This window comes from Rhododendron vialii, chromosome 12a, assembly GCF_030253575.1.
Source record: "Rhododendron vialii isolate Sample 1 chromosome 12a, ASM3025357v1".
NCBI classification, from domain to species: Eukaryota; Viridiplantae; Streptophyta; class Magnoliopsida; order Ericales; family Ericaceae; genus Rhododendron; species Rhododendron vialii.
Genome location: NC_080568.1, coordinates 14,251,555 through 14,263,287, shown reverse-complemented (window position 1 = coordinate 14,263,287; position 11,733 = coordinate 14,251,555). Strand labels below are relative to the sequence as shown.

Genomic DNA, 11,733 nt, shown 5'->3' with positions numbered 1-11,733 from the left:
TACGAGTTCCCCACGACCGAGTGTAACTCCGAAGGCCCGGAATGCTGAAAGGAGGGAGACGAAGCACTTCAGAGCCCGGCTGCGGCACACCCTGACTAAGTCCAAGCTGACGGAAAACACGGAAGGGTGAATAGAAAGAGAAGCCTGTCAAGCCAGCCACAAACACATGCGTCGAGCCCATATTGCCAACAGTCATAGCAGGAAGCCTCAGCCAATGGCACCGCCAAGCAATGTCATCTTCCTCCGCAGAAGCAAGAAAATCAGCCCATTCGTCTTCGCTACCATACATCACTTGAAAGGGACGGTTCCATCCACTCGCACGATACCACCAATCGTTGGCCGGGGGTGTCAACAGGCTTAATTTGTCACAAAGCCACATCTGTCAAAAAGAGAGAAAACAAGTAAGGAGCTAGATAAAGCCTGAACCGAGTGTCGAGGTAAAATGAATGAGAGAAATAGAAAAAGGAGAGCTGAGTGAGGTCCCTAACCTGCAGCAACAGCGGACTACCACCAAAAACCCTTGTGCGACCGGCATAAATAGCATCTAACCCCATCAAGGTTTCGGCAAGAACCAATGGCGCAACATCCTTGCGAGCCTCAATCTGAGCAGCAACCCCCACCAATAAGGAATTGGGTTGACCTACGGACGGAACCAACAAGAAAGCTGCCAGGAGGCAAATGCAACAAGCCATCATCCTACGTCCTTGGTGCTCGAAATCTGTCAAGCCCCCAGGTGGGCTGAACCTCTCATACAACTGCACGACGTTAATGGCATTGCCCCGAGTAAGAAACTCAGCGGCATTACCACTAACACCTAGCTTTGCCTTCAGGATGTTCTTCATGCTCTCCCTGATCATAGGAACAACCGGCTCAGCAGAATCATGGCTTCCGAGGTAAACATGAAACTCCTCAACGGTGGGGCACAGTTCTTGAGAGCCAAAGCGAAAGACATGCACCTCTGGATCCCAGAAGCGTGCCGCCGCATGCAACAAGACAGGATGAATTGCAACCTCTCGGAGATATCTTAGGGCATGAAGCCGATGCCCTCGAAAGTTCAACCAATCGATACCCTCAAAGCTGTCAAACCAAGGGCGAAGTAAGGCTTGGTTTAGCATGGTGATGGAAAGAATGGATTTTTGGAGGGAAATGGTGAAATGAAGTGTGAATGGCTTACCAAGGGAGAGCCTGGTATTTATAGAAGCTTAAAGTGAACAACACCACTGCCTCACCAACTTTGAAACTCATCAAATTCATCATTTTCAAAAACCTTTTCAAAATTCAAACTTTGGAAACTTGGAAAATGTTGGAAAAACCACAAGTCAGGCCTTGGGAGGCCATTCTGTTCTGGGGAAGCAGCTAATACAAAGCCATTTAAGTACATTGAAAACGTGCAAACAGAGGAAAGCAATAAGGGACAACCAAAAAGTGGCATTGGGAAACAGCAAGGGACAGGCCATGACAGCAGTCCCGAGCGCCCGGGAGTAAAGTCCCAAGCGCTCGAGACCACTCTCGAGCGCTCGAGAGTTCTGCTGTTTTGCAGCAGACTCCAACTTCCCCACTTTGGTTTCCACGCAAACGTTGAAAGTTTGATGATTCCCAGCAGTTATATAAGGAGTACAGCAGTTCTACCCATGTGTTCGTTTTGCATTCAAGTGTGTTATGTGAAAAATCACAAGTTCGCCAAACTCTCCGCACCTTAGACACGTCGGGATCTGTATTTAGGGCATTCGGTCGAATCGAGCAACACGCTCGAGCCATGACGGGTCTCAATGACTGTTTGACGCACTCCAAAAACGTGCCAGCACTCTTAATTCAAGCTTTCATCATTCAATCGTACCAAAATCATCATTTTAAATGCAAGTGTCGATTGTCAAAAACATTTTAGTAATTCTCCCGGTCCCCTCGAGTCACAGCACTCATTGTCAACCGCGCAGCGCACTCTGTTACGATCAGAAGCCCTTAAATCTAAATTTCATGGTCGATCGCTCGAAAGTTTGTCGTTTGGTGTCGATGTCGAGTTTTATTCCTCACTTTGAGAGTATCGGTCGAAATTCGCGTACTCTTTACATTCTTTCAAAGCTAGACAAACATATTTCATAAAATATAATTCTGTAACAGCAGTGCGAACGAATAAAAGAAATAAAGTGCGAATTCTCATAAATGAACACGGTGTTTACAATGAGTGAAGAAAGAAGTACAAAAACTGGGGCAAACACAAGCCCAAATCCTGACTACCGGGGCATGCAGGCCCGAACAAAAATTGGGGCACGCAGGCCTATGTACAAGGTAAAGCTAGCAAAGCAAAAACACGAGGCTCAGACCCGTCGGACCCTCTTCTGCCGTGATCCTGCGGACTCAGAACTCTCGGGCTCGTCATCACCGTCGTCGTCAGGAGAACCAGAAGCAGTACTCGAGTCCGATGTCCCTAAGACACGTGACTCAGAGGACTCCTCTGTCCCCTCCTCTGTCTCCTCCTCCGGCTCCACGCGAGCTGGCCTCCGCTGGGACGCCTCCCGAGGCAAAACCTTGAACCGTCCTGCACCTACAGCAGCCCGTGGCGCACGTCCTGCACCCCGACCTCGCGTGCTGGCAGGAACAGGAAGGCTTGTGGTACCGCGCGGACGCGTCCTAGCCGAACGCCATGGCTGCACCTGCATATCACAAACATTTTATCATCTTATGCATGTTCGAAAGTAACGTTGCTCAAAACAAAATATGGAATATGTATGTATGTTATACCTGGGTAGCAGCAGGAGGAGAAGCCGCAGGGGCGGATCTCGTCTGGAGGACCCTCCCCTTAGCGCAATCCTTCAACAGGTGGCGCATCCCCACCATCAGCATCACGGCCTGCTCAGCCCACTCTCGCGGTACCTGTGGAATAATCCAAGACTCATGACATGCAAACAAGGATTGATCAATGTGCAAAGCAAGCAGAAATATTGTTTGTACCTGAGCAGGAAACCGCATCGGCGGCTGTGGGAGACGGGGCACGTCAATCACCTCCCGTGCGTCCGACGGACTCGTCACGCCTATGGTCCACTTCAGCGTCGGCAACCCCGGTGGCGCTGAAGTGCCCGCGGCCTCGCGGACCCTCGTGCTCCCCTCTCCCCTACCTCCAGCACCTGTACCTCTCCCACCAGCAGGGACCCTAGCACCTCGTCCTCGGCCCCGTGCAGAGCGGCCACGACGGCTCGGCGCTCCACTCTCGTCTCTCCAAGCCCCCACACCGGCCACCCGTCTCTCAAACTCCTCATCCACCCCCAGGCTCCTCGCCAAGTACCGGTCCGCATAAGCAGCGTAGTCCAGAGAGCGTCGCAGGTGCCTCTCCAGATCCGTGTCCGGCACGGTGAACAGCTCGAGCTCGGCGCAAGTATAGGACTCGGTCCTCTGCACGCGTGGGGGGAGCAGCCCGGGAACCGCGAACGCTGGGAGGCCAAGTGACTGTCGAGTCACTCGATCCCCCAGGTACCACTGCCAGCCCAGAGGGCACTCCAGCAGGACCCTGCTCCGTGTCACCTCCCGACTCCTCGGGAGGAAGTCAGCCTCCATCCCCGCCCACCGGTCCCAATGAACCTGCAATTCAAATTTTGGGATCCATTCATAAGTCGACACGGTAAAAATTCTTTTGATAAAAGAAAAGCAAGAGATGTCGATCGTACCACAACCCCTATCAGGTTATCCAGCCAGCGCCGAAAAGTCATCACCTCCCCTCGTCGCTCCTTCGCCCTCCGGTACGCCTTACCCCAGGCTAAGCCGCGTGGAAGCAGGTTCGGGTCCGTACAAGTATTCTCGGGCGGGAACATCCCGAGAACCTCGTAGGCCCAGAGCTGCAAAATTTCATAATTCAGGGTGAATCAATCTCAAATGCATAATTCAAGTCAAAAAGCAGTCGAAAGCAATTCATAAGCAAATAATTCGAAATCGTACCTCAAACACCCGCCAGTATCCTCCAACTGTATCTCCGACCCCGCGAGAAGCAGCCCCAAGGAGACAGTAGAGCGTGCACAGAGCAGCACCTCCCCAGTCGAAGCGCCCCGCCTGTCCCAGGTCCGCTAAACCCGCTAGATAGCACAGGTGCACCCAACTACGCCTGTTCGGGAACAGAGAAGCCCCGAACATGTATACCAGGTACGCCCGGGCCATCTGGGCTACCTCCTCGTCAGTCGCGGGCTCGTGGTCCCAGTACTCCACGAATTGCTCGTAGGCTGCCATCCCTCCGCTGTGGCGTGGCACTCGCCCCAGGAACCACCTCAGAGCCGCGTCATCCAGCACCAGGCTCGAGTCGTAAGGAATCGGGTCTCCGCCAACCCTGAGCCCCGTGATCGCCGCGAAGTCGAGGGGCGTCACCGTCATCTCCCCGAACTGGAAGTGGAAGGTGTTGGTGGTGTCCCACCACCTCTCCGCCAGCGCCGTAAGCACGGCCCGATCTACCCTCACCACCGTCAGCAGCTGTACGAAGGGTCTGAACCCTGCCGCCTCCACCAATACTCGCACCCTCTCAGGCAAGGCCTTGAAGTGTGCCAGCGAGCTGGCCGAGCCCCCGTGGCCGTACACGTCTGTCGTACGCTGTTTCAACAAAGCAAGAAATGGCGTTAGATCTCAAACATGAAATAAAATTTGGAAATGAATTGCGAAATTCGAGAAAAGATAGTGATCAGAAGCTCACCGTAGTCCACCTAGAGGAGATGTGTGAAGCTCGATCCCGGAGGAGCATCTCCTCAGGATAGTCGGCGCGGCCAGGGACATAAGCCGTCATCCCCATAGGCTCAAAGAAGTGTAGTCGAGGAGCATAAGTTGCCGGAGTGAACTCGAGCTGCTCCCTCGCCAGGTAGACTCGCCGCCCCTCCAGATAGGCTTTCGCCTCATCTACCGCTGTAACCCGCACCTCAGCAGCCGCTTCGGCATCCACCCTATCCCCTCTCAACTCCTCCGCCTCCGGTACAACCGCCTCCTGGGCATCCGAGCCCGCTCCGCTCAGCAGAGCCCCCAAAAGCGACACCGAGGCCCGATCCTCAGGCGTGCTAGCCTCCCTTAGCACCGCGGCGACCACGGAGTCGAGACCGAGCGCGTCCAAGACACCCCGAGGCTCCACGCCCTCTAAGAAGTCCCCGTCCATGAAGGGAACAGGGCGTGAGGACCCAATCCCACTATCCCCGCTCCTCGGCTCCAACGCCGTCGCCGTCCTCAGCATCGGCGTCTCGCTGAACTGCCCAATAATAACATCCTCACCGCCGAGATCGGCTGGTCCCTCATCGCTCACCCGCTCGGCAGCCACTAGCAACTCCTCCACGGTAGGGGTGGGAGGCCTGTCCGAACCTCCGTCCCCGCTACCGAAACCCTCTGCTACTGCCACCTCTGCACCACCATCGACAGCGACCGCCGCTCCCTGGTCACCAGCAGCCGCCACCACCGTGGCGTCGGCCGTGGCATCCCCGCCGCAGTGCTCCACCCCTGCGCCGCCACCGTTCCCCCTGGTTGCCACCACCGTGGCATCGGCGGTGACCTCTTGATCGATGACCCTCGTCCTTTCGCCGCTGCTTGCTGCCCCGTCCTCGTTCCCCCGCGCCATACCAAGATCGAGAGAGTGAGAAAGTCGAGAGAGTGAGAGCGGTCAAGACAATGAGAGCAGTCGTCGATCTGGTTCTCGAGCACTCGAGAACCAGGGTCTTGACCCCAAAATCAAAAAAGGAAGACGAAGGGTCGGTGGACCCCAGCGGAGGTCCTGAGCGCTCAACAGCACTCCCAAGCGCTCGGGAGTGGGTCCCCAGTGCTTGACTCTTTTTGTTGCTTTTCGTAAGCTCGTGCATTTCACCTTGATTAAATATTATTGTCTATCAAGAATTTTTACAAAATCAATCTCACTTGTAGACACCCCAATCTGACTTCCCGATCGTTTTACTTTCTTCTTCGGTTTCTTGATTCCCCGATGATGAATCAGGTCGAAAACAGTCTTGAGAACTTGGAATGGCTTGAGTTTGGCATATGAGGAACCCATCCTTAGCCCTAAAACCCTTGAATCAGAACCTAGACCTTGGGTTTGATAGTCGCGCGACATACTGGGATCGTCGCGCGATGGTCCACTTGCCAGGTGGTGGTCAAAGTCAAAGCTTTGACCACTGACCCTCGCGGGGTTGGCTGGACCCTCGCGCGATGCTCTCACTTCATCGCGCGATGGTCAACACCTGTCACTTTCACCCAGATTGCGTGGTGGTTAGGGGGCTACAGGCCTATGTGACCCCGTTTTTGTCGGCTGAACAGCGTTCTGGGGGGCTCCCTTTGCACCACCTCACCCCCCATTCTCCCATCACCTTTGCCACCCCACTTCTCCACCAAGCAATTGTAACCAGCATTGTTGGCTGGTTACAAGGCCTTGGCTAGCCACCAACTAACCCTTTCTTCTATAAATACCCCCCCCCCCCCATGCTTCATTGCAAAGGGTTACAAAATTCTCTCTAAGAAAGAAGAAGCAAAAGCTCAAGCACAAACATCTCATACCACACTCTCTCCTACATAGTCACTTCCCAAGCCTCACCACCTCATTTAAGCCATCTCTAAGGAACTCAAGCAAAGGTATAATATCTTTCTGCTCACTGTTCGAACCCCTGAGGGGGACTGGCAGGGTCAAGGCTGGTAATCGATACCAGTTCTGGCCCTAAAGCTAGCAGGGTTTCAAGAGCCGTTACCTGGAACACCCTCGCGCGATGGTCCCATACACTCGTGCGACACTTCTGTCTGCGTGAGATTGGACCACGTGGGGAAGAGATCCTGGTCTTTAAGTTTCTTGTTGTGTTCATAGTCTTTTTAAAGTCTTTTAAGGAGCTTTAGCTCCCTGCTTTGCAAGTTTGCATGTTAAAAATCATTGTTTAAGCCTAGTTCATAACTCCTCTTGATTTGGAATGCTCTTGGGACGCTCTTGAACATGTCTCAGAGCCCTAAGTGTGCAAAGCAATTCCTGGAAGTCCAGTCTGAACAATCGCGCGCCTGTATCACTCTGTCGCGCGATGGTTCTTTATTTTCCAGGGACTGCCCTTGCATGAGCAGCTTGGCCTTGGCCTCTGTTTAGATACCCCCACTATTTAGGGGTTGTGTTTTCAAAATATTTCCATTTGTTTGTTGTAATATTGTTTACTTTCAAGTGCTTATAAACTGCTTGGTTTGCACTGGTCCTTCCAGAGCCCAGAAGGGGGTAAAATCCAAAACATTAGTGGAACGTCAACACTCGCGCGAGTGTATGGTAGTGTCGCGTGATGGTTGGCTTGCATGTAGATGGGTTCACGCATGCAAGCTGGCTGTTTGTTCGTGCCAAAATCATACACAGCACTGATTTGATGTATGATCGATGTTTTGAACTTTATTCCATTTATTGTATGTCATCTCACTAATCCAGGCCATATCTTATCACATCCTGCAAATTGTTACAGTTTTAATCCCCGATTAACTGTTCCCCGGCCCTAATTGGCTAAAAATTGATTAATCAAACAGAATCGCAAACAAACATTTTCGCAAATGCCTAAAGTAGAGACCGATCTCCGGATTGGGCGAGAGGGGTGCCATAAAACCCTTCCCCTCTCGTAACCTGGCTCCCGAACCCAGATATGGTTATGACGGACTGGTTCCTTAAACTTTTTCAAATCAAACAGCGCGACAAGTGCTCCGAAATACGGTTCCTTGGGTGTCGGACCTTCAAACCCGAGTGGCGACTCTGTATTTTCGCGAGCGCTTGCTTCCCGCTCGCGCTCCCTCGACTCGGGCCCCTCGCGTCTCGGAATCCGGAAATTCTGAAGGGCACGCATGCCCACAGTGGCGACTCTGCTGGGGATCGAACCAATATTGGTCTATGTTTAGATTTCAATACACATGAAGAACGATCCCACAAAAGTTTGTCAAAACGGTGAGCTTCGCGCTGCCGAAGGTTGGTGTGGTGATTTAACGGGACCTCGTGTTCGGCCAATCCAATCTGGGACTTTTCCGATTGTTCTCTTGTGTAGTTTCTTCTAAGCATTGACTAAATAAAGTGAGCCAAATTTGAAAAGGGCATTTGCGAATTTGCAATTCTATTTCAATAATCAAACCTTTTAGCATTCTCATTTGCATCGATGTGGGATAAGCCCCGTTGGATCGTTTTGGCAATCCGGCACGGTTTACCGGAGCTCGAGGACCCCGAATGACCAACAACCTTCGATGATGATGAGTCATTCTACCGTTTGACTGTTGCTCTGCGATTACGCGGGCAGCGGGAGGTATATCTTGGTTCTAGTCTGAGGAACCCGTTACAAGCCAAAACCAGCCTTTGCATATACAAAGCATTAGAACTCTCCAAACTAGGACAGGTACCTACAGGGTAAGATTATTTGCATCTAACCCCCATATACTGTCTATGAGTTACTGCTTTCCCTATCGCATGCACTGTACATACATACCGTTTTGCGTAGGGGCATGTTTAGTGCGGCTTCTAGGTTGTCTCTCTTTCGAGTCTGTCTTATGTTTATTAGGACGCTGCTAGGCCCGATGAAGAGTCATGCATCTTCGCGGTGCATGTTATCAGATTTTCAAAAGTCCTAGGATCAACGAGACTTTGGAAAATCAAAACTTTCTAAGTCCTTGTTTATATCCCAATTGAAGTTTCAAACAGAAAACAAGGAACGACGGAAAGGATGCCGTGATGCTCATATCACCCTGGTTATCGTGCGCAGCACGTACATCGCCCAGGCTATGGTACCGTGTCGCCTACGCTGCCCCGGTTAAGGTATCACGTCATCCACCCCGAGTTATTCCGAGTTCAAGGTTGAAACTTCAAGAACGGAAAAGTCAAAGGCTTAGACTATTTTTGACATCTCTTAGTATTATTCGATTCAAACGAGGATACACTCTCGAAAAGAAATCCGAGGATTTTGGCAGCGTCCGAACATCATGAGACAGACTCGTCTGTAGTCTTAGAGTCTAAGGGCGACACTGACGACGATGGCTGCATTATCACTTTTAGTCTTGTGTTTAGAATAAGGTTGCTGCAGGGCCCTTATCGAACCTTTTTTACAGCAAAGCAAGGCAGGATTCTGAACCATTGCGCCACCAAGGAAAGTATCGAGGCAGAAAGCCAAACCCACTTGGGAACGTCTGCATCAGAATTCCGTTCAAAGGCTAGTCAGGTTGCGAGATCAGTCAGTCACAACGGAAGACTCTCCGTGTTCCCTGTTGGCCGCTTTACGATCAGGATCACCGTCAGTTCTCCAGGAAATTGAATCTCCGGCGTCACCAACCTCCCCGTCCTCGTCAAGTTCATCCGGAACCTCCATTATGGTAGATCATCCGCAACCACTGAGTCTCAAAACCATGCTCATGAACATCCAGAACAGCATCGCCACCATGCAGCAAAGGGGTGCTCAGACTGATGCGAATCTCACAAGGCTCAATGACCTTATCAACACTCGTCTTCCGCCAGCTGCAGAAGTGGGAGGCGAGGTCGATGAGGACGACCATGCGGAACCAATCTTTGTTGAAGACCCTAACCATGCAGGGCGGATCATAATTCAGCCCAACCCGAAAGAAGCTTACTTGGAGGCAGCGAATCTGAATCTCGCTGTGGCAAGACCCGTTCTGGATCCTAACATGACTGCTCTCATGGCAAAGATCGTCAAGCTGGAGGAATCTGTGTCTAAATCCGAGAAAATCAGCGCTGGGGGAATTGATTTAGATCGCCTCTGCTTATATCCCAATGCTAAGCTCCCTGACAAGTTCAAAATGCCTGATCTCGCCAAGTTTGATGGGAGTGGCGACCCAAAGACTCATCTCTATGGCTATCATGCCGCCATGAAACTCTTGGCTGTTGAACCCGAGGCCATGTCCCAGCTGTTCCCTCAGACTCTCTCAGGACCCGCTTTTCACTGGTTTTTTTCGCTTGACATCGCTAAAAGGAGGACGTGGGAGGACATCGGTGCTGCGTTTATTTCGCAGTATAGTTACAATTCCCAGCTCAAGATGACAACCCGAGAGCTTGAGTCCACAAAAATGGAAGCTAAGGAATCCTTCGCGGATTTTGTCAAAAGATGGAGGACGAAGGCTGCTCAGATGACCGATCGCCCGAGTGAGAGAGATCAGCTCCGAATCATCTCTCGCAATCTTCAGCCTGATTATGCTAGGCATTTGGTTCTTGTCCAAGCCTCCTCGAACTTTGATACTTTCTTCGAATCTGGTATGGCTATCGAGGATGTGCTACAAAGTGGGATTCTGTCCAGAGGGGAGTCCTCTAACCCTTCGAAGCCAAAGCCCCGGGTCTACTCAGGAAACACCAATGCGTTGTTTGGCAGTGGGACATCTTCCAACACGACAACCAGTGGCAATAACGCCTCCTCTTCCAATGCAACCAATCGCATCGCTGAGATTAACCAGGTGCAAACCCCTCAAAATAATCGGCCCCGCAGCCGGCCCCGCAGTTTCTCAGCGTTTGAAGCTCCACTGTCATCTGTTATGGAAAAGTTGATTCAGTCAGGGCATCTGAAACCCCTTGACCCAACTCCTCTGCCTAAGAACCCTTCACCTAACTTCAAAGCCAATCTTTATTGTGCCTACCACCAAGGGGCTGGACATCTTACGGACTCCTGTTTCCGTCTCCGACATGCGATTCAGGATCTTATAGATGAAGGGACTCTCCACGCTCCACCTCCACCAACCCAAAAACCAAACATCCTTTCCAACTCCCTACCAAAGCACAATGCTGCTCCCCGTATCAACCAAATATCCATCAGCTCCACTTATATCAACCCTAGCTCCACTATATTCAACCCCACTGACCACATAACCTCAACAGACCAACCCAAGCCGGTCATGCCCATGCCTTCTCAGCCCGAAGCCGAGATCTTCTATATCCATCTTGAAGAAGGACAATCGTCCAATCCCGATGTGCCCCTCGCACGCCTACAGAATGGAACGTTTGTGTTCAACGCCTCCATCAGTGACCTGTTTCACCAGTCCATCCCTTCCGTGCAGCTCAACTCTGCTTCTTCCTTGGACAGCCCGTATTTTGAATGACGGATCCAAACTCCTCTCCGAATTTGATAAGCCGTTTTAGGCCTGCTGTCCCTCTTCTACCGGAACGGCAGGTTGATATGCAAGCGGTGGGGTGGGCTATTGCCGACAATGATGACTATGCAGCCCCTATAATCAATGAGTGGACGGAGCTAGAATTAGACGGCTTCCCCCAGAACCCCGAATACGTCCCATTTAACCATGCTTGGTATGACGCCTGGATGACTAATTATAAGGCAGACATGCTTGACCCTTTGGATGGATTCTCTTTGGGCATGCTATTTCAACAGCCTGAACCCGTTCTGCCTAAGGAGGAGTACTATTGGGATCCCGAGCCCGCGTGGCAGTTTCCATTGGAGTTTGACCTCAATCCTCTCCAAGGATACGCTCTACCCAATCATGAGATTCAATTCATAGAAGAGGAACTCGTTCAGGGGGAAACTCGCGTCTTGGGGGAATGCTTTCTCCCTTCTACTCTTGACAGGCTGGTTGGCTCTGTAACTAACACTGAGTACGACCCTACATTCTACATCATTAGCGAGGAACTCTCACGCCCCGCACCGCCTTATCCGACCGAGGAAGATCGTAGCATTATGGTTACAGACCTTGTTCCGCCGGCTGACCTCTGGGACGTTGATGATGTGGTTAATATCCAAGTTGGGTCCGAGGTCTGGACTGTCAATCGCTCTCTTGCCGATGGGGGACTCTGGG

The 11,733-nt window shown here is 51.7% G+C and overlaps 1 protein-coding gene across 1 annotated transcript; it reads right to left on the bottom strand.

Annotated features, from left to right (window-relative positions):
- Nucleotides 1-3,109: 3,109 nt before the first annotated feature.
- Nucleotides 3,110-4,353, bottom strand: LOC131309476 (protein MAINTENANCE OF MERISTEMS-like). Its single transcript, XM_058336104.1, has 4 exons — nucleotides 3,928-4,353; nucleotides 3,660-3,827; nucleotides 3,281-3,573; nucleotides 3,110-3,122 (listed from the first exon to the last, which is right to left on the bottom strand). The coding sequence occupies exons 1-4, from the start codon at nucleotides 4,351-4,353 to the stop codon at nucleotides 3,110-3,112; spliced, it is 900 nt and encodes a 299-aa protein (XP_058192087.1).
- Between the last annotated feature and the right edge of the window lie 7,380 nt (nucleotides 4,354-11,733).

Coding starts and splice junctions, on each gene's coding strand:
- LOC131309476 (XM_058336104.1), bottom strand. CDS start 4,353: ATGACGGTGACGCCCCTCGACTTCGCGGCGATCACGGGGCTCAGGGTT. Junction 3,828..3,927: donor GATACTGGCGGGTGTTTGAG/GTACGATTTCGA, acceptor GAAATTTTGCAG/CTCTGGGCCTACGAGGTTCT. Junction 3,574..3,659: donor ATAACCTGATAGGGGTTGTG/GTACGATCGACA, acceptor TTTGAATTGCAG/GTTCATTGGGACCGGTGGGC.